Genomic DNA, 27,285 nt, shown 5'->3' with positions numbered 1-27,285 from the left:
CAGGGCAGTTGGAGAGGAGAGGAGAGGAGACGTTTTAGGGTCTCGAGGACTGCTGGTGCTGAGCTGGACTCTGCCAAGGCACAGCCAGAACCCCAGAGGATGGGATGCTGGGGCAGAGGCCAGGTGGTCCCAGAGGTGGCGAACGGGTTCAGCCAGGGGTCCAGAGCATCAGGCAAAGTCACGGGGACGGGACGGGTCTAACCCCCGACATCGGTCCATGGCCAGGTGGAAATAGGGTTCTGCCCGAGCTGGGGGCTGATGCTCCGGGGATGCTGTTGCTCAGGGAGGCACTAACGGCACAGGGCTGAGCCTAAGGGGGGCAGGGGGCTCTGGCGACCCCCCGGTGAGGCTGCTCAGGGCTGTTAAGGTTTATTAGTGCCTTGGGGGCTCGGCGGGCCTGGGGAAGGGGCTGAGCAGAGGGAGGGCACGGTTATGTTGCGGGCTGGGGCTGAAGTGTGGAGCCTGACGCTTTCCAGCGCCACAAACCCGGCAGCTTCTCGCCATCCCTCCTGCTCCGTGTCCGTAGCCGCTGGGATGGGTACGATGGGCACCAGCACCACGATGGGTGCGAAGCGCTTTGTGCCTGGTGGGGCTGGTGCCTGCAGCCCAGGGCAGGTTAAATCAGTGTCTCTCCCCACTGTGCCCCGCAGCTTCTCCACCGTCATGCACGAAACGGTGAAGCAGTTGTCTCCCAAGTGCGAAGTCACCTTCCTGCAGTCGGAAGACGGCAGCGGCAAGGGTGCAGCGCTCATCACGGCGGTGGCCTGCCGCATCCGGGAGGCCGGCCAGCGGTAGGAGGAAGGAGGTTTGCCGAAGAGCTTGGTTTCAGCAAAACCAGGACGTTTTCCCCCCACCCCGGTCCCCCCCCCTGCTCCGTACACACACACACACGTGGCCTCCCCTTGCAAGCAGCCTCGTAGCTTTACTTGTTCTCTCGAGATCCCACCAGTGGGGCTGGAGATGCTGTGTGCTTTGTGTAAAGTGTTGTCTTAGGAGTTTCATTGCATGCCATAAAACCGCGTGTCAAGTAAAGCTAAAAGCGTCTTCTGGCTGTCTCCCTACATCTCCAGTTAGAGCTGGACCTGCTCCACTCGCAGCTGCCCCCCACCGCTCCCACCTCTTCCCTCGCGGCAGAAAGGATAACGCTAGCACCATCCAGACACTGCATTGTCACTTTACCGTAACTAGTACCTATTTATGTACGTCGGAGTTGTAGCGTGTCCGTGCTGTAGGAAGCAAACCTCTTTTTAAGATTGGGCTAAAGACCTCCGTTAGGCTTTTACCCTGATCAAGGCTGTATTATTTCCATGAAAGTCATGGTGACTCTTAAAGCACAGGGTGCAGAATTCCAGCCGGCGTGTTCCAAGCCTGTGCTGAGAGATACCAAGTATCTCTGTTGGTGAGCGAACATTAAAAGAACCTGCTGGATCCCGGCGAGAGGTGCCCCTCTGACTGCTCCAGCAGAGCACGTGCCTGGAAATAATTGGGGACTCAGGGTCTAATCCCATTTCCCGACCTCTCACCCGCACCCTAAATAGAGCGTAGGAACGTGGCACGTACGTATGGTTGCGTTACACCCCCTGGAAACCACTAGCACCCTTCCCCGGTGCACGTGTGGAGGCGAGGAGCTGCCACCGCGATGGGGGTCTTTCCCCTACCCCCCCCCCCCCCCCCCCCCCAAATGTCGTGGCCGTGTGTCTACACGTGGCGCCGTGAGTCTGGTTTGCTTCTTGTCTGTGAAATAGTTCTGCGTCTTCAGCCTTTTAGGTGACACCTGGTTTTATGTACACTGTATATTTATGTTTCGAGAGATCTTGCGTCTTTTTATGTACATAGTCTCGGGTGGGCGGGGGTATATTGCTTAGTTTTGAATTTACCTTTAAATGTCGTTTAAGAACAGTAGAATAATTCTATTTTTTTTTCTCGTGTTATGTTTTAATTGAAAATTTTCTTGGGGTAGACTGGAGAAAGAGACCCAGATTCCTGAGGACAGCTGTACCAGAGGTTTGGGCATTCTGAATTTATCACCAGAACAAAAGGGAAAGCAGAAAGCCAGGGATGCGATGGCCGGGAGCTGCTGCAGTGGAGCTTTCGGGATTAGGCTGGCGGTGACCTAAGGAGAGGTTTTATTTTGTCCCCCCGCCCTCCCCAGCCTGCTTTGTGCTCGAAGGGCACATCGATCCCTATTGCAGCACCTGCTGAAATAACCCGGGGCTCTGCCGGGACCCGCGTCCCAGCCCATATCTCTGGCACCAGCATCCCGGTCCCACACGCGCCAGGCACAGACACGGGCGCTCCAGCGCTGCTGGCATGGGGGCTCGCGGTGAGGCGCCGGCAACGGCAGCCTCGGCTCATTTGATGAAGTTAGCAGCAATAATTGGTGTCACCTCATTTCCATTTGGCATCCTCAGGGCTGTTTGTGAGCGTGCCCAGGGACGCGTGTGCCCAGGGACGCGTGTGCCCAGGGCTGCGCGTGCCCGGGGATGTGTGTGCCCAGGGATGTGTGTGCCCAGGGATGCGCGTGCCCGTGGCGTCACGTTGTGCGCTGCAGGGAAAAGCGGCGAATAATTTTTGCTGTCAGAAAAGCCTCCGGCTGAACGAAACGCTGCCCCAGGCAGCAGAGGCGTACAGGTGGGGGTGGGTGTGTTTTTGTAAATATTTAGCAGGAGATAATGAAATTCCAGTGATGTACAAAAAAAAATTAAAATATAATAATTAATAATTCCCACAAACAGATCTTCTTCAGTTTGGAGGACAGATTTTTTTTGTCTATTTTTATGTATATTTTTATACTGCTTGGGGGAACCTCATTACCAAAAGTCTCTTCTATGTTGGGGGTCAAGTTCAGTAGCACAATTTTAAATGCAAAAATGATCTTTGGGCATTTTAAATGCTTATTTTTTTATAAGCCTCAAGACAACTATAACAAATAAAATCTGTGTATAGAAATGCTGTAAGAAACCAAGTTTAGTGGAAGTTTTAGAAGATGTTCAATAAATTTTGGAAGACGGTACAGAAATCCTCTCGTTCGGTACCAAGCAGTTGTGTGTGATTCTTTCCTCAGAAAACCAGCATTTTGCCGGCTGCAGACCCAGCCGGGGATGGTTTCACCGGCTGCACCGCGCAGAAGGTGCCGCTGGTATTTTTGTGCTCTCGCCCGGCTGTGCCCCGCGTGGCATCCATAGGTTTCCGTGGCTCAGCAGCTCCGGCGCGTACAGCCGTGGTTTTGGGGAGCGCGGGCAGCCCTGCGTTGGCCGCTGCGGCGCGGCGGAGCATCCCAAAGGGTGAGGCGGGTGGCCGGGTACCTGGTTAGCAGGGGTGGGGGGAGCGGGGGGGAGCGTGAACCCCTCGCCTCCCTCCGCGGCGGGGGATGCGCTGTGGCTTGGCAGCGGCAGGGTTAGCTGGCGGGGGGACGGCGCATTGCCCGGCGAACAAAGGCAGGGCAAGGTGGTGCTGGAGCCACTGCAGCATCTCTGGCAGAGCTGGAGCTCCAGGAGACGGAGCTGAACTTGCCCTGAGGTCATGGAGCATCGCTGGCTGGGTTGGGCAAGGGGTACCCACCCAGGTGCCCACCATGAGGTCTCCAAAATGCTTGAAAGCTTTTGCTTCCCCGTTGCTTTTGGCTCGGAGCAAAGCAGGGTCTGAAGTGTTCCCAGTTAAAAAGCAGCAGGTGAAGTGCTACAAGACACCCGTTACCCTGCGGCTGCAGGTGCGCCCGTGGCCGGGGGAAAGGTTTTGTCTTGCCACTTGGAGAAGTTTGTGCTCCGTTTTGTCTCCAAGGGGATAAGGCAGCAGGGATGTCGCCGTATGCTCCGGTGGTAACTGACGGGGGTCTGTAACCGCGCACCAAAACGTTGCCATGGGACATTGTGTGGATGTGCTTAAAAAAAGAAGGGGAGCTGAAACCCTGGCTGCTGCTGGGAGGGGAAGCTCAGACTGGTGGATGTGGGCAGAGATGGACAAACCGGTCAGCCTGACCTGCCCGGCCCGTCTCTTTCCTGCAGTGAGAGGCGCTGCTTTGCGGATTCAGGATGCTGTTTGTTTTGCTCGGTCGCTCCCGTTAGGATGCATTTTCTTTGCGCTCCTGGCGTTGTGCTGGCACGTTCTCTGGCCACGCAGGCAGCAGAACAGCCTTTCACCGGGGCAGCTGCCACACTGGAGGTGCTGACCTTTCCTCCCCGGCGATGCTCTCCCCCTTGGTACTTTCTTTGCACAGGATTTTATTGTTGCTGCTTTTAGATATATGTCTAGCTACACATATATATACACACAAGCAGCAAATTACCGAGCCTTGCCAGAGGAATTTGCCTCTTCCCTTCTCGGGAATGAAAGGCCACGTAGGGAGAAGCATCAGCCACCCAGGGTGTACAAGGAGCACGCAGCTCCGACCTGGCAGCGGCTCGGAGGGAGTTTGACCCCGACCGCTCGGTGCCTCGGTGCTGTGCCAGCTCTTATCAGGCAATCCAAGCGCTCCAGATAAGGGGGTGAAAAGGTCCAGCGCAGGTGAGGAGAGCGGGGATGGGTGTGAAACGGTGACAAAACCCACAAGCCACCACCCCAGGCGTGACAAGGTGCAAGCCAGCAACAAAATAAATGGGAGGTAAAGGTGAAAGGCGAGAATAACCTTTTGACAGCCGACAGAAAAGCAGTCACTGAAGGCAAAAGAGGCAATTCCTGGTCAGGAGATAATTTGGGGTAAGAAAGAGTCAGATCATTTACCTTGTGACATCCCTGACGGGTCCTAGAGCAAAGAAAATGCATCTCAACGTGGGTGCTGGCGCGTGCAGGGCTGGGGGAGTTAATAAAGCCAAAGACTGTTTCGGCTGCTGGCAGAAACGAGTGACTGTAGATGCACCTGATACTGTTATTGCGTGTTTACAATATTTATTTTTAGCAATTGACTGCGATTATATATAGGCTTCAATATTTTTGTACTTCTCATACCGTTTTCCTGAGTGTGGTGTTGTACTTCTCAGCTCCCCTCCGCCACAATTGCTGTTCCTAGTCAGTGACAAATAAAAGAAAAAAAAAAAAAAAAAGAAAAAAAGAAAAACCCCCAACCCAACCCAACCCCAACCACCCATTTGCCGGGATAAGGCGTGATGTGTTTCGGTTTCTGTGCTCGTCTCACTCCTGCCCTGAGCCAGCCCTTAGCAATCCCATGGGAAGGGCACCCGCACCACTGTCCCATCCCAAATTCCCGATCCCGTCTACTGGGAAGAAGGATGGACTGGGAGGGGATTTGTTTCTTGGCACTGACAGTCCCTCCGCAACCGGGGGTGGGTGGGGGAGGGCAGGGGTAGGACCGGGCCCCCCCCGGACCCTGGGGAAGACGGCTGAGGGCTGGAAGCACATCCCGAGATGAGTTTCATGTCAGCGCTGGCTCCGTCCCACTGCGGGGTGGCGGTACCCCAGCAGCAAGGGCAGGGGTGCACGGGCCAGCGCTGCATGTGCCCTGGGCAATGGCTTGCCCACAGCAAGCTGGGGCAGCGGGTGGCCCTGGGAGCCAGTGGGGTACGAGGGCAGAGCAGAAAGCAGTTGCCCTCTGGCAGTTCAACCCACCACCAAAGCTTAGATTTCAACCCTGGCATTACATAAAATTAAAAATAAATCTACTTTTATGTACCCATCCCCTCCTGCTGTTAACCAGCCCCTACTGCACTGAATCCATGATACTTTTTAAAACTTGGTACTTCAAGTTAAAAGAAGAAAAACTGCTTATTGCAGTATCTAATTACAAAGCTTGATGCTGTAGTAGATGAACATCTTGAAGTATTTCTGCTTTCTGCTTCCAAAGAAGTAAGGCACAAGGCAAGATTACACCGAGGTGCATCCACGGGCTGAATCCCATAGGAAAAGCTATTCACAGCAGAGAAGAATAGATGCTGGGGAGTAATCCGCTTGAGATCATTTATTGACAAGTTGCCACGTTTTTTTCCATCTTGCCCAGCACGTTATCCTTGTTATAAAGTACAAATGGTTTTATACATTTCTGACAACGTTAAAAAAATAGGCTATTAAAGAGGCAAAATTCCCATGTTGAGTCCAAAAATCCTGCTGTAAGAATTCAAAATTGCAATAGACAAACGTAAAACCCAACACATACAAAGAACGAATGCAGCGTATGTCTTACGCTCGACTCATTTGTCAACCCAACTGAAAAGGAATCCCTTGTTCCCAGCTCTTCCTCTGGATCCTGTGACCTTGCTTAACTGATGGGAAGTTTGTGTTAACACGTACAACTCAAAAGGCACTCAAAGGTCACAAGTTCCTGAGCTAAAATGGGATATATTCCCAATATAACACTTAAAACAAGTCACAAAAAAGCAATGTTTAAAACCTGGTTTTTGGTTCATGTGAGCATAGTAAGCATTCAGCAGAGTCCCGGCTGAGAGCTGCTGCTGCTGCAGACTCAGATGATGGTTAGAACATGAGAGTATTTCCAGTACGTGGAAAAAAATAAGTCACTTTTGAGCATCCTTATTAGCAAATTCACATGCTAAAACCCCTACAGAGAAATATTTGCTGCAATGTTAGAAAAAGCCCCAGAACAAGAAAGAAATGGATGAGTATGAGATGTAACAAAAGGCGTAAACACAAGCAGGTTTGGAAGCCTGTACAGTTAAATAAGTAACACAAGTTGATGGGTGACATTGACAGGCCGTTGTATTTGGCCTTAATGGAAAAGGACCACAAAGACAAGCAGAATATGGATCTGGTGTTTACAGATCAGTCATTAAAAAAAAACAAACGCCAAAAACACATTAACAAAACCCACACATCCTGCAACGTGTGCTCTGGATCTGGCAGGTAAAGTCGTAAGATGTCACTCACGCAAATTCCCTAGTTTCAGTTTGGCTCAGTTTTTGCCCGGAAAAACAAAAACGTAACGTTTCTCAGACACAGAATGGCTACTGTCTGAAGATGTAGACCAGAAATAATAATAATAATAAAAAAAAGATGGGATAACTAGTTTTGGCCTGTGTAAGTTCTGACCTTCTCTTCAGATATGCATAGGAGTATACTAAGGCCATGTGTACTTGCTACAGTGTAAGGCCTTTGTCGTTGCCAAAGCTCTGTGCGTCAGCAGGGCGTTTAACTTAAAAGCAGGCGCAGAGTTTGAGAAGTGCTACTGCGTTCTGCCGACGAGGTGTCAGGCTTCTGAATTATCAGGCGGCGCCTCACTGTCGGCCTTCTTCTCCGGCGAGGTGTACAAGAAGTTGCAGCAGATGTAGAGCGGGAAGATGAGCAGCCTGCCGTCCAAATTCATCACCACCTGCTCCTGCAAAGCAAGCAATGCCGTTAGGGGGAACTACGCCAGAAAGCACACGGGATTGCCGCTATCAGGCATTCTAGGAATTTAAATATTATGTATGAAAAAGCAGAAGATACCCCCTGCCCCCCCAGAGTAACTCACCCTCACCTTAAGTAGATGTTTTGTAATATTAAACACTGGTAAGACATTCTCAAAGTGCTTATAACCCTTTGACCCAGTCAAAATAAAAGATAACAGAACCATCAAAGACAACACAACCCTAAGAAAATCCTGAGCAACCTTTACTTTCCGTAAATAAAGTACTTTGGAAATAAAGGGAGACTTTTCTGCCACTATCAGTTTTGGACTGAATGAACCAGGCAATCCGTAACAGTCCACACTCTAAAGCAAATCAGTTTGTTGGCAGGACCTTCTCAGTTTTACTCCAGGGACAGGTTTTGGGGTAGCAAAGCTGAAACTATCCTACAGCAAGGATGGTGTTCACAGGGAAAAGCTTCCTACGTGCTCAACGACGACGCAGCACTGCCAATTAGCACTTAAGAAATGATGATCAAGCCTTTCCCATTCCTTACTAAATTCTGCTGTCACAGGCGGGTGGCAAAGGGCACGCTCTCTAAAGAAAACTCTGCTCCTCTCCAAGGCTTTTCTTTATTTTTTTTAACAGAATAATAAATATCACCCTTGAACAATATGCAGACATTCTTTCAACTCTCCACCTTACAATGCCAGGGAGTCTTCAAACAAACTCCAAATTTGCCTCTAAATAAGCAGGAGTCTCAGGGACACATCGCTCAGCCGTGCAGGACGGCTGGGAAGGCACGGAGGCATCCAGCACAGCACCGCGCCAGCGCAGGCAGCTTCAGCAGCACCACAGGAACTAATTCCGCTGTTATCAACACTAATGAAATCCAGGCTATCCTGCTCTAGGTAGTTACACTTTACAAATTAGCTTAAGTGTTCTTTTTTGAGGTAGTGGAAGACTGAAATTCCACATAAGCAGTGACAACAAGAAGAACAACTCCTCTTCAAAAGCACCGCCGACTTCTCAGCATTTTTTTCCATGCCTTGGACTCCACAATTCAAGTTCAACAGCTCAAGAATCCACAAACATACCTGGTCCTTCTCAAGGGTTAGGATCTGATATCCCGTCGTTCTGCTACAAATAATTTTCCCACTGCTATCAAAAGAGGCCAGACGTAACCTAGGGATAGAACAACAGCTAAATTACTCAGTCTCCCTTAACTCAGGTTTTCCAGCACAAAGTGTTTCTCCCAAGGAGACAGAACATTTGCAAACGTAACTAACTTGGTGGTAATAAAATTAATGGAAGCAGGGAGGGAAAGATTTAGTTGCGATAAGGTGCTGCATTGGGTACTGTCTACCTGAAGGCTACGTTCCTCCGAGGCTGCAGGCTGACAGATCCACTGCACGGCTGAACCAGCGTGTTCCGCTTGAAAATGATGTAACGATTTGTGTAAGTAACAAGAAGGTCAAAGCCAAAGTTGAAGCCAGTCCACCGCCAGCAGTACTGAAGAACAAAAAAACCCACAAAACACACCAAACCAAACCGTCTGAGTAATGGCTACAACACAACCGATAAGCACCACGTCTCCAACAAATCAAACTTGGGAACGGGATTCTCAGCTGCAGAGGCGTGTGGTGGATTCAAGGATCCTTGCCAACACCTGTTTGAAACAGAAGACATCTTGGCAGGCAACCACTCACTCCAGCAGCTGACCCCCGCAGACAGGTGACGAGGGACGAGCCTCGCATCAGCTGCCTGCCGAACATACAAAACTACATTTAACACAAGCGGATCTAACACAGGTCTGCATTCTGCTAACCGGTGCTGTATTTCTGAGCAGCACTTAACTACAGGTTCCATTCATGCTTACGGTGCTCCAAGGAGCACCAAATCCTTAGATTAAGTGACTTCAGTTGGAAAAAAATCACGTTTCTTGTGTTTCACACCACCTGTTACCTAAAGATGCATATACGTATGTGGTACACAGAGGGGTTGTGGCTGTGACTATTACACACTTTATCTAAAAGCTTCCTTTTCCAGTTAAAAAGACATCAGCAGCTACACCAGAGCTGTATTTTCAGTGCATGCATTTTACAAGTCTCAAACAACCAGTCGTGGCTACATTCCCCCTTTTCACACGCTAAAAATTTTTTCCAAACATGGACTTGCATGCAGGGCAGGAGCACAATTAAAAACACTAATTCCTGATTCATCGCAAAGACAGCGAGCGTTTTCATCCTTCTAGGGAGAACAAAACAATTTAACGTACCATCTCCATTACATCTTTTCGATGCAGTTTGACAATTAAGACCTACATGTTTTGCAAATACCTAACATGCCTAAGACATGTCAGCTACGCGGTTCGCCGCCTGCTGTACTTACATCACCGTCCTTTGCGAGTTTCCGACCACACCTCATGCTGCTTCCTTCAAATTCCTCTTTATTTATTTCTTGAGGCCTAAAAAAAAAAAAATAAAATTGCTTTTTTCCAGGACACCTGAACAGCTTTGTACGGTGCTTTAATATGGGAAAGATGAATGGACCCGAGTAAGCTGGCCCGACCACACAACTGACCCGTCTTTGCGCAGAGGTTAGGCTAGGTGACCTCCCAGGGTCCCTTCCAACCCGAACCATCCCAACAACATCCCACTACTCCACCAAACTGCCATGTAAACCAGGTTGTGACACCTCAGTTAGGTAGGACTTCTGTAAAAGAATTTTTCCAGCTACGAAAATAACAGCTGGGGCGATTGAATGCATTCTCCAATCCTCCTAAAAAAAACCCAAGAAAGCCAAAACCCAACCCAACCCACCACGTCCTTTGTCAATGCACTATATTCCAACTTAGTAGGCACAACCACGAAGGAGTGCTACTGCTAAGGACAGCAGCAGGGCTCTGCAGAGCAGGCGTGCTACGCAGAAGCGCCCGCAGAGACGCGGCAAAGGATTTCTCAAGTCGCTGGTTACACAACTTGTCTAAAAAAAAAAAAAAAAGTCCACCCACAGCGATCACAAAGCACCACAAGCCTCTTGATCGTGTCACCCTATACCAACGTGAACTTGTTTCACCCAACAGTTTCCACTGGCGCTTCAACACGTAGAAAAATCTTGCGGAGCCAGCAGAAGGCAAATCAGTCCCAGTTTTCCAGAGGTAAGTTACTCACTGGGCTTTAGACACGATTACATCATTAACCAAATAAGCAACTGCTGCCAGAAAGTCTCCCAGTTCCGCTGAGGACAAACGCTCCAAGTGAGTATTACAAATCCCAGTGAATAATATAAATCCCAACCTCCACATGCAAGTTAAATTATGAGCCTGTAATATCAAACAAAGTGAATAATATAAATCCCAACCTCCACACGCAAGTTGATTTATAAACCCGCAATATCACACAGACAATATACTCCGAACCATATGAAACAGCATCTGTCCTCCTCCCACCGCACGCACACCGCCGCAACTCGCTGCTACAGCTACAGATTTTACCAACAAACTCAGCCTGTGGTCTTTTCTCCCCTGTTTCTGTAAAAAACAACCCTGGAAGATGAAGTATTTCATGCAGAAGTTAAGCAAATAAGCTAATCATGTTAACCAAATTCATCCAAGAACCTCCCCATGCGCTTTTTCCACATCTCCTAGCTGAACTGGTTATGTAGCTGACCTAAATTCAGTACTGGTGATAAAAGATTTGTTTCTGTTTCATTAGCGACAAATTTCACAAACATCAGTACATAATGTTCAGACAGACATTAGTATTCCCCCCTCCAAATTCCTCCAGCAGCCTCAGAAGATGCAAAACTCCCAGCTTTAACCGCTTGCACTGCCTCCCATACGCTTAGCGAACAGTCAAGTTATTCTATTTCGCTCCTGAGCGCTGCCAAAGTGGCTAATTGAGTAGAAACAATTCCACTCATGGACTCGAAAGATCTGTCCTTGCATCTGCCACAGAACAAATGTTTAATTTAAAAAAAAAAAAAAACCAAACCCAAGTTTTTTTTCTTCTTCAAGCTCAAGATCCACTTGAGCACGACAAGTAAACCTTGAGCAGCTACGAGTCACAAACTCCAGTATGACACTAAAAAAATCCTCAAATTCTGAAAAGTGAATAAAACGTTTGGTCCTTCTAAATGCAAATGATGAAGCAGAAGAAAAACATTTCCTCTCCCCTCTAAAGTTACCAAAAGAGCAAACCACATCACGCATTTCAAAGCAAGGTGGTTTCCATGCTGGAATTTCCATTATTTCTAGAATAAGCAGGTGCGATTACGCTGGGCACCAGGCAGGATATGAAAACAGCACCCGCCTTCAGCTCCCTGGGAGTCAGACTTCATGTTTCGCTCCACTTGAAGTTTGCATCCTTATCTCCACGGGGAAAAAAATGCCTTAAGATACCGATACAGGTGGGAAGCGCAGTAAGAGGAAGGGCAGCAGATCGGGATAAAAGAATGATCTTACAAAACTTCAGTTCTTTTCTTTCAGCTAGAGGTTGGTCAGACGCCCAAAACGTTCACTTTAATACACAGGAACAGAGTTGCACATCTTCCCTCCTGCGACACAAGTTAGGAACCGCAGGCACCTCGCTGCAGGGTGGCACCACGGCTCGCCAGGAGGCAGAGACTTGATCTCAGGACATCAAATAGTATTTACCTTCTCAGAGGTCGCGTGCTACGGGCTAGTGACGTTACAGCTGAGCTGCACGTAACTACAGGGAAGCATCCCCCCATCTCCCCCCCCCTCCCCAATCCAGAGAACACCATGTTCAAAGCCAATTAGTCCATTATTGACTGTTAAGCAAACAGTAACCTGGATGCCACCTCGAATCATTAAGTTTGTAAACTACTACGGTCAGGAGCCAAGACGTACAGAGAGGAAACGCCGCATCTCACCCACTCGCCATTAATGTAAGCCCATGGCAATGAACGCCAGGACACGACGTGTGGGCAAACAGAAGCCTGTTGTTCAGTTAAACTTCCTCTGCCTGAGATTTTCAGTTTTAGTTGTCTTAAAAAAAAAATTCCATACTGCCAAAGAAAAAAAACTAGACAAGAAAAACACGGCAAAACACTCTGCTCATTCCAGAGTCACTGAAATCATCTTGCTGAACATGAAAGTTGCCCTTTGCAAAAGCTGGTGTGATCCCCATCACCTTCACTTCAGTTGTGTGCGGGAGCTTATTTTTTCCCAAGCACGACTGGCAATTAAAGCACTCTCACTGCATTACAGCAAGCTAACAAAAGATGTCAAAACCAGGCAAATACACCGCCTTATCTCGTGTCAGGATTCCGATGATGTGTTAATGCCCGCTTCCATATTAACTGTGGTACCCACACGCGCTAGAAAGCGGCGCGCGACGTACGATGCTCTACTGCGAGACACATTACCAGCGGCAGCATCACCAAGAAGAGTCTTCCCAAGAAAACAACAATATCAGAAACAAGCCATGACCACACCACGGTAATTTTAGGAGCTGAAACGATGAGCTTCACCATGACGTACTTCACCGCTGCCATTTTCTAAAGCACTGCTACCAACAAAGAGAACCACTTGTTAAAGGTCTTGACTTATTCTTAAAGGAAAAGTTGGGAGTTTTGGGGATTTTTTTCCCCCCGCCCCCCACCATTACACGATCACATCAAAAGGAAGTCATTAGGGAAATATCCCCTATATAATCTGCAATTAAGCCACGGAAGCCACTGCCAGAGGGCTGGGGCTGAAGCATAAGCTGTTTCAAGACAGAACTTTATGTATGTAAGAACAGGTCCACTGGTGGCTGGTCGTTCAGCAACGATCCAGCCAAAACCTCCACCTGGAAAATCCTTAACTACTCACTGCCAGAGGAGCACATCGAGACAAGACTGGCACTTCACTTTAAAGGAAGGTGGGAGATTTGTAGCTTTGCCGCTGAACGCTGCCACGGACTGCATGGCCTTTAGTGCAAGTCAGGACAGTGGTTCTTACACTTTTCGGATTGCAATTAATGAGCGAAGCCTACCATTGCAACTGAACATGCTCGTCTTCAGAACAGGCAAATTGCTGGGCTAACAGAACTGATGGAAGAAAATAAAGAAATTGGTTTATTGGTTTTTTGAAAGGTAACAAACATTTTGCAGCTTCCTGACCTGACATTCATTCTCCACACAGCACACTAAGGAACTAGGAGAGAAGAAAACGGCAGGGACAACTCCCCCAGCTGCATTTTGCCATAGTTTTGGTATTTTGAAAAGAGATCACGGGATCTGGCTCAATGCAAGGTGGCAACAAGCAGCAGAAGGGAGGGAACCAGCTTGTGATCACATGCATCCACGTTAACATACGTTAAATCAACATGCCTTGCTGGGCCAGCCACCACCAATGCCAGCCCCTGTTAGGCACAGGTTCAAGAAATGTCACACGCAGACACCAGTCAGGGCGTAGCACGAAGCACAGCCACATGCAAATCTTTGGAAGGTCACAGGAACAACACATGAATGCTGGTAGCTGCCACGGAATTTCCTCGCCAGCAATGCCAACACAGCGCAGCGGGCAGTCTAGGAAGGAGAAAAGTTAGGATATAAACCAGGGGGGTTATGGAAAGGACAGGGTCTTGGTGGAGAAGGATGCACTGCCTGGGAAAAGCCGGAGGTGCTGGCGGTGGAGAGTGCTAGCAAACATGGACACGGGGTGGGGGAAAGCGAAGTGAGAAGGGAACGAGGCAAACGGGTCACGGGATGCCAAGCCCTGCCGGGCGCGGGCCCTCGCTCGGTGCCTGGGAGAGGCAGGAACAAAGGTTAGCACGGAGTTATCCCTGCATAAACAAGAAAACAACAGATTGCCTCCTACACCACCCCAGCAGCATGGCAGGACAGCCTCCTGCCCACCCAGCGCGGGGCGGCAGCGCGACAGCACGGGTTCCCGTCTGCAGCGCTCTTCCAAACGCCATCCCTACACGGAAGGCTAGTCGTTACTTTCACAGCCTCCACACATATTTCAAGGCCAAGTACCAGTGAGGAGCATTAACCGACATAAAAGACAGAATGATCCCCCCCCAGCATTTACCTCTGGTCACACCGTACATTAGTTCTGGAGTCCTGCTGTTCAAAGGACAGACCAGCCCACCCAGGGGGACACTGCTCCACCGGCAACAACAGGGTGTAAAACCACTGAGGAACGCTCCCCCCCCCGCCCCCGCTGCTCGTAACGTACACTCCAACAGTTAAATCAGGTCAGAATTTATAGGAGAGGAAGGGTTCTAATGTAACAAAGAAAAAGGAAAGCCTGTAATATACCTACCCAATATCATTGTCTTGTTCTGCTCTGAGCATGGCAAACCACTGCTGTTGGTAAACAGAGAGCAGCCATTCTACAATTAAAAAAAACACAAAACAACAAAACAACAAACTTGATGTTGTCTTTGGAGCTGGGAAGGGGGTCGTTCATAAACATTTGAAATATCAAAATAAAATTACATCAAAATAATAAGGTTACACTTGTGAACTGGATGGCCTATGCAAACCCATCACCTGGTAACGTGCTCTTGTTACTCATCTCCAGCCCTCAAATACAGAAGTTAAAACTAAGAAGAAGTTTTAAAGATAAAAATCAACAACTAACACTCAGTAACTCAGGACTACATTCATCTTATCAAGCATTCACCATTGCCAGAAGTGATGCAACTCAACACATCTTCTCATTGTGCAAAGCTCTGGTAAGCAGAGGGGCTTGTTAACAAGCTCTTGGGAGAAGATGCCGTTTCCTGAATCCCCAACAGAATTCCACACGAGTTAAACAAGAAGAAAACACAAAGGATAAAGGAAACAGTGACTGAACACGGATATGGTAAAAACAAACAGAAATTGTCCCCCGCTAGGAATAAACATCAATCATGCCTTCCTCCAAGGATGCCATAAAGATGTTATCGGCTGTATTAAATTAACAGGTGTAACGAAGAGAGAAAGCAGGGCAAAACCTCCTGGCTTCTGCTGCACAGGAGGGATCACAGGCACCCGAAAGCACAGTATGTAAGTTCTTCCTTGGCAAGATAACAAACAGGGGCAAGAATGCAAGGTCACTTGTGAGAGCAAACTCCGTGGAGGAATGGGCTGGGACGGTAAGAGCAGTGAGCACCACCGTCACCACGCAAACCAACCAGGCAGGTAACGAACTCGACAGAAAGGGAGTAGCAGTGAAGTCATGCAGCTGAGTTCTCCTTAGGATCCCAGACACAAAAATTAAAACCATCCCTTGCTCTACTAACTCCAGAGTTAAGACTCAGGCTGTGATAGGACTAAACTGGGAATTAACTGAAGTACAACAGAAAGTATAAAAATGAATCAAGGAAAATTGCACAGTAAGGAACAGGGAACGGATGTGCTAGATGGGAGGTAAAAAAAAAAAAATAAATCAAGACACAGAGCATCTTCTCTGGTTTTGTACATGTATGTACCCATTTCATAAGTCCTATTTCACCCATAGCTCTTCTGTTAATTGGTAAACATTAAGAGGGAAAAATACTGCTTAGGAAATGTTCAGAAGTTACCGAGTAAAACAGAATAATGAACACTTTGCTTAAGTCTTTTCTAGGCAAACAAGAACAGATGCCCTGCTGTGAGCTCCTAACACAGTATTTCAGTTTTCTCCTGTAGGTCCTATGCACATACAGGGTATTAAAAAAAATAAATTACACCATTTCTTTCAACTATTCACCTTTACTTCCTTCTCTTCCTCGTTGAAATCCATTTCATCTAGCATAATCTAAAGGGCTCACACAATAATACAAACTACCAGCCATTTCCACCTCTGTTGATTCTCTCAGGCACGATGCAATCACCTCAAACATTGACCGCTGACAGCCCACGACCCACGACCCGTTCGCAAGTGCCAACACCAATATTTACCTAAGCCTCCTTTTAAATAACGAGCAAAAGTTCCTGATCTTAAGGCAGCTTTTGGCTACAAACTGGTACCCGCAGGCTGCAAGGGCCACCCAGCATTAAACTAACAGCACTTCATTCCACACAGAGGTCTCCACAACATGCTCCTCTCTCCCCACTTTCCTACTTCTCTTGGAATTCAAGGGTGTTTTTTGCATTTTTAAAATTAATAACCAGTGGTAGAGCGTAAACATCAGAGTCTCCCTGCACTAACCCCATGCCCTTTTCCCCTGCGTGACTACAAAGCGACCAAGCCTATTTCAGCATTTATCACAGCCCATGTACGCACTGTTCAGCTACAAAAGAGTCAACATTTTGCTAATACCTTGTGAGCAGTGTGAAAATTACACATTCTTTGTCAACAAGCACAAGCAAAGCAGCCTCAGAGTTGCAAATGATGTTGTAACAACTTAAGAAATACTCTTCCTCTGACGCACACAGATAGGAGGCTTCTGGGTTTGAGCAGAGACACGGAATTTATCCACTGAAGAACACGAAGACAAAGCTGCCCATTGCAACGCTGGCACGTGGTAACAGCAGCAACGTTAACAGAAGGGAATCGAGTGTAGTACTGGAGGAGTTCTGGTTTGCAACGTCTTATTCACACGCTGACAAAAGGCACCTCACAAGGAAATAACCCATAGTTCTCCCATATCACTTTAATGACCTAAGAGGTCACTCACCCAGTTATTTTTTATTACAGAATGAAAATACCTTTGCACTTTGAATGTAACCTGTACCAGTACTGATCTGTAGAAAGATGGATTATATTTACTTTACATATCACTTAAGCATGTAAAATACCACGTATCAAAGATCAGTTCTGTTCTTCCGGGATTTTTATGCTTAATATAAAATGTTTTCACTTGCTTGATGTCAAAAACTGCCCCATCTGCTGGACATGACAGCCCAGACGGCCTGCAGGGCACTGTCTCCACCTGCTGTTCCAAGAACACCCGTAAATTAGACACTCTGAGCCTCTTCTCCATCTATTAAGGTGTTCGTTTAAAGCAGAACTGGGAGCAGGCAAAGCCAGCACATTCAGGCAGCAGCAACCGTTCACTTCCACTCAACTGACACATTTCCAGGGAGGAAAGGACCCTACCCCTTCCCCACAGCACCCTCCACCACAGGCAGGCGTGATCCCGCTGCCGAGAGCCGCCTCCTTCAAACACATCGAAGCGTGAGGAGCAGGGGCTCAGGGTTATCCAGGTACTCAGCTACGAAGAGCAACTAAACCATTCTTGCTGGCAGAGACAGGACACGGCAGCACAAGAAAGGCAAACCGAAGCGATGCTCGCGACAGCACCTCAACGGCAAGGGAAGTGTTTTAAGAGCATCTAGTAATTTGACCAAGCTAGTAAACGTCAAAGGAAATATCCCACTGAGTCTGTCGTGGCATTATATCATCGCGCTGACATCTATGGCAGCATGAAGGGAAAAGCCAGTGAGATGAAATAAGTAATTTTACAGGAAGACAACAGCATCACTCAAAAACAGGTTAAACACGGCAAGAGTCCAAAGCGACCCCCAAGGCTACAAGTATGGAGAGATGACAAAGAACACAGATTTCAAGAAGTTACAAATAAAGGTGATAAATAGCTCAATAAAAGCCATCTTAATTGACGTTTGGCAATCACACCTATAAATGGACATCAAAGAGGCACTGATGAATGGATAGTTACAGTGCAGACAGATGTAAAAAAAAAATACCAAAGCAGCGTACATGAGAGCTAGGAAAAAAAACCCCAAACCTGTCAAGAGAGTTAAGATGCAAAACTCAGTGCTAAGATTTAACTCTGGTAAGGGAACATCAAACAGAGTGGAATATGGAGCAAAGACACCAGGAGCCAAACTCAAAGGCAGAGCATGAGAAGCCCAAGCAGTGTTATGAGGAGCACAACTTGCAAATAAAAGGACAAGAGCAGAATATTGAAATATGGGATCTCCTCCAAATTATCCTAAGTATCTGTTAGTAAAAAACACTTCAGAGATGGGAGAAGAGTTCACAGCATCTTGTGCTTTTGGTTTTCATGTTCAGGTATTGTTCCACATCCTATCACAACCTACCAGCTCTTTTTAGAAAGATAACGGCTAAAAGAGGGTTCAGTCCCAGCAAGTTTTGTGCTTTCAAAAAGGCAAAGGTTTTTTTACATGTCTGTGGCTCGGGGGTCACTTAAACACCACTAATGTGCCACGTATTGATTAGAGTATTTTGATAAACTGATCAACAAAATGCTTCACACACCTACGTGTGTGCCTCCTGAGACTTGTACGCATGTACATTTAATACTCAACTTCTGCTAAATCGTCAGCCACAGTTCAGATGCTAGAGATAAACGCGTGAGCGTTAAGACCAATAAACACACTTAGACCTTCCCAATTTCTCTAGGGTAGGACAGGCTGGGAAAGGCACACGGAACTCCATCGGCCAAGCACTCACTCACCTGGGGGTATTAGGGAATCCTTCTCAACAATTCTGGCTGATGCCAGGTCACTGATGATATACTGTAATCTCAAGTGCGAGAAGACCGGCAGGAACGCATTCCCCTGTTCTGACTCCAGGAACGCGATGCCATCACCAAAATCTGCAAGATGGAGCACTGTCTTATAATCTGTTTTTCTAAACATTTTCCAGACCCTATTTGAGGCTGAATTCTAATTATTCATCAGAGAAAAGTTATTCTGGACAGGCAAATCACCTTCTGCCGCTACAGTTAAGCACTTACATTCAAATCCTTTCAGCAGAACTGTCAGAACAAACTTCTCCCCTTTTGAATCACACTAGTGCCTTCTAGTGAGGAGGCAACAAAAGCTCACCCTGACAGAACAATAGCAAAAGCAACAAAGCAAAACCAGCGACCACATCTGCTCACTTGAAAACACGCGGACAAAGCAGTGAAAGAGCTATGAGCTCACTTGAAAATACGTGGACAAAACAGTGAGACAGCGATCACTCGTGAGAATCCGATGCCAGGGACCACTGGCAGAGGCAAACCTTCCCAGAGGAGATGGGAGAAAGTTTGGAAGTAGAGGGAGACCGTCCTGTTTGACCCCGAACCCGCACGTTCCCCAATCCCAGGCCGTGCCGATTAATCCTACCTTTCCTACGCCTGGCAAACCAGGCATCAGCTTCGGTTAAGAGCTGTTTCAAAGACCCATTCCAAGAAGGCACTAGCTGAAGGAACATCCACTAGGTAAAATAAACAAACTCTAATGAGTCAATTGAAGACGTTTTCAAGTAATACATGGATTATTAAAGGGACATTCTCATAGGGCATTAATTCCTACAAAGGCTCTGATACTCTGTTACTTCCAGTAAATACCAAAAAGGCTGAAATTCTCATTGTGCTACTCACAATGTGCTACACTGTGCTAATATACTTTAGTAATTAATTCATTCACAGCACCAGCCAATCAATCCACCATAATCTACACCAATTTTAAGGTAATTGATCATAGCAGAAACTTGAAAACTAAATAGGACAAGCAGAGCCCCAGTCAGATAGCTTAAAAAAAATTAAAAAATTAATTTGGGCACGTTTAATTAGCAAGGTACAAAGCAGCTTGGAGAAAATAATTCTTTTGTAGCTATAGACTACTACTCAGGAGTTCAGCTTCATCAGCCCCAGCCAGCCCCTCCGCCAAGTACCTTTTTGAGAGCAGTATACACATCCATTTCCACTTGCATTACCAGCAGGTTAGAAGAGCTAATTAGCTCTTTCATGAGGTTTATGCTGGGGGAGAAAAAAAAAAAAAAAGAAAAAACCCTAATCATAAGAGATCTATGAGACAGTACAGACCAAACGAAGAAAGCAAGCTAGGTAACAAGCAACCACCCACAGCCCAGAAAATTACTTGTAGTGGGCTCTCTACTTCGGAAGAAACTGTACTTTGTCAATGGAAGTCAGCTGAAGCCAGAATACCTGAGTTCTTTGAAGAGTTCGACGCTCTGGTGAGTCATCAGGTTATTCAAGAGCCATTCAAGGCACCTAGATTAAAAGCAAGGAATTAGTACCTTAATTTTTTTCTTAAATCTGTCAATGTCCCTGCAACAGTTGCTCAGGCTCACAAAGCCTGATTATGAACCACGCGATTTTAAAATATTGCTTTAACCCAAGACATGAACACGTAAAAATAGGAGAAAGTTATTTCAAAATCATGAAGCTTACCATGAGATCTTCCGAAGTTTTATGAAACTCTCAAATTTGCATTTAGCTTCTCTCGGGGTACAGTGAAAGCTAAACTCTAAGTACTACTAATGCCACAAAAAGCCCTGAGAACACACTAATTCACAGCAGAAGGAAGCAGTCAGCATTAACCTCAGCATTCTGCTCCGAAACGCGTAATTATCCCTCCTAATTAAGATAATGTTAAGCTTACGTTCTGAATATTAAAGCAGCTTTGCAATAAACCAGTCAATGATCACAAGTATTATTTCACTGTCACACTGAAGAATGTAATTACTAAAGTATATTAGCAAAGACAGTAATTCATCACAGCACCAGCCAATCAATCTACCCTAATCTACACCAATTTTAAGGTAATTGATCATAGTAGAAACTTGAAAACTAAACAGGACAAGCAGAGCCCCGGTTAGATAGCTTTTTAAAAAAATAAATAATTAATTTGGGCACTTTTAATTAGCAATGTACAAAGCAGCTTGGAGAAGATAATTCTTACTTTTTCTTCACAGAGTCTAACCCGTATGTCCCCGCCGAATTATAGTAACTACACACAGTTTTTGCATTAATGGTTTCCTTCATTGTTTCACCACACTGCTGGATTAAACCATCCTACGGGGAGGAAAAAAAACAAACTCATAAATATCCCAACTTTTAATTTTCCAACAGAAGTATCAAATACAAAAATCATACCAATTTTCACGCCTGAACAATTAAGAGTCACACATGCTCCAGTGACCTATGCTAAATGATATATATAAAAAAAAAAATATCAAACCCAACATTCCTCACAAAAATAGGTTTTCCCTAAGAATACACCGTGTGAAAGAAAAGCTTAATGAATACCTTCAGGGTAGAACAAATGAGCTGTTAAAACATATTTTAATTTGCTGCTGGATACGATTCTCAAAGTGGCACTTCATATTATAACAATCTTAGTCATACTATTTTTAAATAAAACCGCTGCATTATGTTTGGGCTTTTTCCTCCCCCACTTAGTTTGAAAAGATGTTTCATTTCCCTGGGTGAAACAACACACGTGTGCAACAGTCTTATGAACTGTTATCTTTATCTGAAAAGAAAGCACAAAACCACTGCATATTTAGTACTTACAAGCTGCAGCATGCAGGCTGCTGCTAAAAGTGCAACTACTCGCCCGGGTTTTATCAAGACGTCGTCCCTATAGAGTGAGCCAAAAGCCACCTGTAGAGCTGAAAAGAGTCCAAGTGTCAAAGATGGGACACGGATAGATAAGAAGCCTGAAATATAACCAAGTCACGTCAGCGCACGCATTCTCCACAATCTTATTTGCCCTGGGTAAAAAGCTGGGATTTACGAGCCCAAGCACAGGCATGAACAGAAGAGACAAAACACGGCGTTACCCAATAAAATAGAGCCCTGTGCATCATTTAAACAAAATATTTGTCTTAAACCAGCCACTGAATCACGCCGTGGAGCAAGGCAGAGAGCAGTAAAACTAGGTAAAAAAGTGCCACAAGCCGCCTCTGCAATCAACCACTAGTGTAACGTTGAGCTGTTACTACGGCTTTACAAGCTCCTCTGCAATTCTTCTGAAGAACACCGCTCCCTTGCGCTGCACTGCCTGGAGTGGCAGCAAATGCTCCGCCGGAGCCCTGTGCACGCTCTACTGGTTGCACCTCAAGCCCAGAGAAAGGAGGATGAGATTCCCACCAACACCCGGGTCTCCACAGGAGTTGTGCACCCCGAGCTCAAGAGCCCCGATGCCGAAACAACAGGGACACGCGGCTGCATTCCAGCTGCGCTTCCCAGCCCAGGCGTGGAAAAATGGATGCGGCTCCACTGGTGACCCCAGTTAAGCTCGGAACTGAACGAGCACAGAACTCATTCTCTCAAGTGTCTTATAGACCAGTTTCAAAATTATTCTTAAATTAAAAAAAATTTAAAATTTCAGTTATTTTTTGTCAGGTTCAACTTAACCCCTACCTTCAGAGTTTTGTTAAAAGGCTCCCACTTACCTTCCACATCAATATTTTGGTCAGGAATCTCCAACTCTATGATGTTCATGCTAGATTCTTTCCAAGATCCGCTGAACATACTGGAAAAGTAGCCTGACTATGAGGGAAGAGGAGAGAAAAAGGACTCGAGTAAGAGATTTCATCCACATTGAAACTGGCAAAAGCAGTACATGGCACAAAAAATCGTTAATATTTACCTTTATGCAGAACAAAATGTATTAAGGGAACTTTTCACAAGCTAAAACATTCTGACACACTTGCAAAAGGGCTAATTGTATTTGTTCTATCTCTGGAAGTGAAAACGCACACAGAAAATTTGGACTACACGCCTGTAATCAGAGTAAGTAAAGAGCTTTAAAAGGCCAGAAAAGCCATATAAGCTCTTTTCCTACAAACCACACCACCAATGGGGATATAATTAGTCCAAGAACTAAGTCCTTAATGTTACCAGCAGACAACAAATCCTGCAGGCATTAGGGAACGCCAGTTTGGGTATTGGGGGAAGGAGGGAGGTGGAAAGAAAAAAAAAAAGGCAAAGAAAGAAGCATGCAAGACATACAAATTAATGTACAAGGTTGTAGTCTCATACCAAGGACACATACACATACACCATTTACGTAAATATACCTTTTATAATAAAGTGTAAGGCATATAAAACTAGAATTTGATAGGTTTCCATCCAAATGGAGTGAAATACACTGCTCTACTAGGATTCATGATTTTCCTTCTCAGCAGCAGATGTGCCCATTATGAGATGCTATCACCCACTGAAGTTTACCTGAGAGATCAAAAAAAATAAATTCTATTTGTACAGCACCACATCCCCTGACCTCTTAACTCAGCATTTCAACCCAGGGCAGCAAATAACATAAAATCCAGTTTTGGTTTGATGTGATTACAGAAGTATTTCTATACCTTATTTCTATCCCTTAACCACGATGGCATACAACGCACTGTGCTCTCAAAACCTGGACCTCATCCATCTTACCAGTCCTCACCAGGCTACCTAAGCTTTGCCATGTCGAGCAACTCCTCCTTTTCACGAGAGCTTATTTTAGTCAACAGCATCAGGAAAAGGAAATCCTCTGCTCCTCCGACCTGCCTTAGCAGCACCTCGCCATCATTTATCCAACTAAATGCAGGAACTGGAGAGACTCGGGGAACGGGAACATCCAGACTGAGATGGTCCACTCAACAAGGCAGAGGAGGAGTCGTAATTTCATTAAGAGTAATCTACAGGGAGAGTTATTTTTAACCTCCAAGAAACATTTTACCTATAGTAACATAACTCCAGCGACAGAGCACGAACTGAAACAGAAACCTGACTGAGGAGAACGGTTAATATAACCGCACCGCTCCACCTCACAAGAGCATCACTTGTGTAAAAAAGCCTCCACTGATCAAAAGCACGATGTTCAAAGCCTGTTAAGAAGCATCCACAGAAGCGATTTAATATTCCGGGTTTTTTTACATATATATATATATAAAAATAAAAGTTTTAAGGAGTAGCTTCACAATCTTGAGACGTAGCAACAACAGAATCACAAGGATGACTAAAAACACCATCGCCAACCACAGCCGAAGGCGAACCGGCAGCACGCCCACCCTGCTTATGCTGCTCAAGGTAACTTTGACTGTCGTTGGTATATAGGGTCAAAAAAAGCCAGCAGACCATTAAAGCTGTGCCCACCAGCTGTCCTCCCCGGTCAAACGCACCCGCTGTGCCACCCAGAGGTGGCTGCCACTGGTCAGAAGTCTTCCCTATACACAAATTACTTCCCTGCCCTCATTTTATGCTCTTTAAAAAGGTCTAATGCACGTAAAATAAAAGGCTTTTTCCTACAAGCAACAAATTTCCCTCGCTGCGGCCAACAGTCACCGTACCACCACTGCCCTCACGGCGTCAACATGATGGCGACAACGAAGCACCTCTTAGAATTCATTTTTGCCATCGTTTGTTACACCTGAGCAGCTGCGTTGCGCCTGCTGAGCACCTCCCAGCACCACCTTCCCCTCCTAACAGTAACGCTGCTCTGCGGGACCACAGCTAACGAAGGGGACATTCCTTTTCATTCCACAGCCTTTTCGGGGACGGCACCTGGCATTACTTTCTCTGCTCGCTTCAAAGAAACCACTTCCAAGCAATTCCAGACCCCCCCCCCCCCCCTTTTTTTTGTTGTTAACATTTTAAAGTTAACAGCACAACTGAATTAGACACTCCAAGAGAAAGGTGCAGCTTCTCCCCAGGCCAGGTGGGGTAGACAGCAGCACCTCTCCAGCCCGGGGACACAAGCAGTACCACACAGAACTTCACCTGGACGTGAGCCCAAAACAAAATCCTTGCAGGAAAAGCATCTTTCCTGCAGGCATACTCTGTGATTTATTCCTTTTCAGTTCCCGAGCACACCCTCCTCACCCAGCAGCAAGAACGTGGTGTAACAAGCATGTGACCCAGCTCTGGCAACTTCCCTCCAGCATCCCAAAGGAGGGTGAAATGGCTCCAGGCTGGTGGGTGCCGCATGGACCCGCTCTGAGGCCCTTGCTTTGCTCCGCGACAATGCTAACATGTCAGGGGGCCCTCGGGTGGTCGTTTAGCCAACGAGGTGGTGTTCTCAGGACATCAAAAAGACAATTTCCAGGACTGTTTTCACAAAGGATGTGCCAAAGTTAAAGACAGGGAGATTAAAAAGAAATTAAATAGCAAGAGACAGAAGTGAAGGAACTTCCCGCACATGAAGCTATGCTTCCTAGCAACTAGCGAAAGCGTAACAGAAGCTGTTTGTCTGCCTCCACAGGAGGAGGGAGAAGTCTAAAACGTAAGGAGGAAAAAATAAAAAATAAAATAAAAAAAAACTTAAGTCACATGTAACATTTACTGGGTATTTTTACATTTAAAAATAGGCAGGGCAGGAAGGAGGCGCTGACCTGACACAGATAGACCTTGTGCAGGTTCCACTCCTCGCCCAGGGCGCAGATTTTGATGTCGCTGTTCTCCCCGTTCAGGAACAGGGTCTGGTAGATGTACTTGGAAGTGCTTTTCAGCTTCTTCCTGGAGCAAAAGGCAAGCGGAGACGCGGCCCTTCAGGCTGCGGGGTGCACGGTACCCGGCGGAGGGTGCTCTGCCCGTCAGGGGGGGCTGCCCCCATGGCCCCCTCCCCCCGTTGCCACCCCCCACTGCCACCATGGCCCTTTCCCAAATGCCGCCCCCCGCTGCCCCCCTTGCCCACCCCCCACTGCACCACTGGCCCCCTCCCCGCTGCCCCCCTCCCGATGGCTCCACGGTCCCCCCCCCGCCACCCCCATGCCAGCCCCCCCTGCTACCCCCATGCCGGTCCCCCCCCCCGCTCCCATGTCATTCCCCCCCCGCTGCCAGCCCCTCTCCCCCCCCGGGCCCCCACGAACCGGCCACCCCCGCCACCCCCCGCCTCCCCCCTGCACCACCAGCGCCCGAAGGCCGCGCTTGGCCACTCCAGCCCAGGCCCGGTCCTGCCGGCCCTCCCCCGGCCCCTTCCCACCCCCGCAGCCAGGCCCCGCCGGCCCCCCCCAGGCCCCGGCCCGGCCCCGCCGGCACCCCCCGCCGACCCCCCAGGCCAGGCCCGGCTCTGCCGGCCCCCTCAGCCCCTTCCCGCCCCCCCAGGCCAGGCCCGGCTCTGCCGGCCCCCTCAGCCCCTTCCCGCCCCCCCCACAGCCCGGCCCTGCCGGCTCGCCCAGCCCCTTCCCGCCCCCCCCAGGCCAGGCCCGGCTCTGCCGGCCCCCCCAGCCCCTTCCCGCCCCCCCCAGGCCAGGCCCGGCTCTGCCGGCCCCCTCAGCCCCTTCCAGCCCCCCCCCCCAGCCCGGCCCTGCCGGCCCCCCCAGCCCCTCGCCCCCCCCACCTGCAGGGGGTGTCGAGCAGCCGCTCCTCCCGCTCGCTGTCGCTGTCACCGTCGCCCTCGGCCCCGCCGCGCCTCCGCTTGCCTCCCCGGTCGCCGCCGTCCCCGGCCGCCCCCTCGCCGCGCGGGAGGCCCGGCCGCCGCCTCAGCATCCGGCTGCTCAGCGAGCCCATCGCCGCTCCGCCGCCGCCGCCGCCTCCTCATGAGGCCACCCAGAGCGCAGCGGGGCCGCAGCGGGGCCGACGGCGCCTCAGCGAGGGGCAACGGCCGCCATGGGCCCCGCGCCTCTGCGCCTGCGCGGCCTCCCCGGCCCCGCCCGCCCGTCCGCCCCGGCCCCGCCCGCCGGTCCGCCCTGGCCCCGCCCCCCCGCCCGCCCCGGCCCCGCCCCCCCGCCCGCCCCCGTCCCGCCCTCGGCCCCGCCCTCAGCAGCTGGGCGGAGCGCGACGTGCTGCGGGGGAGCCGGTGCGGGGATGCGCCGCCGTATAGAGCCTGCTGTATAGATCCCACTGCATAGATCCCGCTGTATGGATACTGCTGCATAGATGCCTCTGCACAGATCCTGCTGTATAGATACGGGCTGTGCCACTGTATAGATACCCCCGCATAGATCCCACCGTATAGATGCCACTGCATAAATACCACTGTATAGATGCCCCTGTATAGATCCCACTGTATAGATCCCCCCTATAGATCCCGCTGTATAGATCCCCCTCTATAGATGTCACTGCATAAATCCCGCTGTATAGATCCCCCCCTATAGATCCTGCTGTATAGATGCTGCTGCATAGATGCCACTGTATAGGTATGGGCTGTGCCGCTGTATAGATACCTCTGTATAGATCCTGCTGTATAGCTACAGCTGTATAGATGCCACTGTATAGATACCGCTGCATAGGTACTGCCATATAAATACCGCTGTATAGATACCTCTGTATAGACACTGCTGTATAGGTGTCACTGTGCCACTATAGACACCGCTGCATAGATACCGCTATATACACATCTATGTTATGTCCAAGCGTTG

At 48.2% G+C, this 27,285-nt stretch overlaps 2 protein-coding genes and 1 long non-coding RNA gene across 3 annotated transcripts in view; 1 reads left to right on the top strand and 2 right to left on the bottom strand.

The window, feature by feature from the left end:
- Positions 1 to 3,034, top strand: part of HK2 (hexokinase 2) — a 29,048-nt gene extending 26,014 nt beyond the window's left edge. The window contains exon 18 of the mRNA XM_055696276.1: positions 651 to 3,034. Within this exon, the coding sequence (XP_055552251.1) occupies positions 651 to 795 (145 nt within the window). The 3' untranslated portion in view covers positions 796 to 3,034. The remainder of the gene's footprint in view (positions 1 to 650) is intronic.
- LOC129734183 (uncharacterized) lies at positions 1,912 to 4,468 on the bottom strand. The gene is made up of 2 exons (XR_008729828.1): positions 3,979 to 4,468; positions 1,912 to 3,880 (listed from the first exon to the last, which is right to left on the bottom strand). It is a non-coding gene; the product is annotated as an uncharacterized LOC129734183 (long non-coding RNA).
- A 1,428-nt stretch (positions 4,469 to 5,896) lies between these two features.
- GMCL1 (germ cell-less 1, spermatogenesis associated) lies at positions 5,897 to 26,562 on the bottom strand. The gene is made up of 14 exons (XM_055696268.1): positions 26,265 to 26,562; positions 25,318 to 25,441; positions 22,393 to 22,489; positions 21,509 to 21,606; positions 20,895 to 21,007; positions 20,138 to 20,203; positions 19,864 to 19,948; positions 19,314 to 19,404; positions 18,659 to 18,799; positions 14,572 to 14,641; positions 9,684 to 9,759; positions 8,659 to 8,804; positions 8,390 to 8,477; positions 5,897 to 7,282 (listed from the first exon to the last, which is right to left on the bottom strand). The coding sequence occupies exons 1-14, from the start codon at positions 26,432 to 26,434 to the stop codon at positions 7,154 to 7,156; spliced, it is 1,494 nt and encodes a 497-aa protein (XP_055552243.1). The 5' UTR covers positions 26,435 to 26,562; the 3' UTR covers positions 5,897 to 7,153.
- Between the last annotated feature and the right edge of the window lie 723 nt (positions 26,563 to 27,285).

This window comes from Falco cherrug, chromosome 18 (genome assembly GCF_023634085.1).
Source record: "Falco cherrug isolate bFalChe1 chromosome 18, bFalChe1.pri, whole genome shotgun sequence".
NCBI lineage: Eukaryota > Metazoa > Chordata > Aves > Falconiformes > Falconidae > Falco > Falco cherrug.
Note: the sequence above shows the minus strand (reverse complement) of the source record. Positions and strands in the feature narration are given on the sequence as shown.

Excerpts from the sequence above, each read along its gene's own strand:
- GMCL1 (XM_055696268.1), bottom strand. The coding sequence starts at position 26,434 with ATGGGCTCGCTGAGCAGCCGGATGCTGAGGCGGCGGCCGGGCCTCCCG. Across the intron at positions 22,490-25,317 it reads ACAAGGTCTATCTGTGTCAG|TCAGGCTACTTTTCCAGTAT; the intron begins GTCAGCGCCTCC and ends CTTCCCTCATAG. Across the intron at positions 19,405-19,863 it reads TGTATACTGCTCTCAAAAAG|TGGATGTTCCTTCAGCTAGT; the intron begins GTACTTGGCGGA and ends TATTTTACCTAG.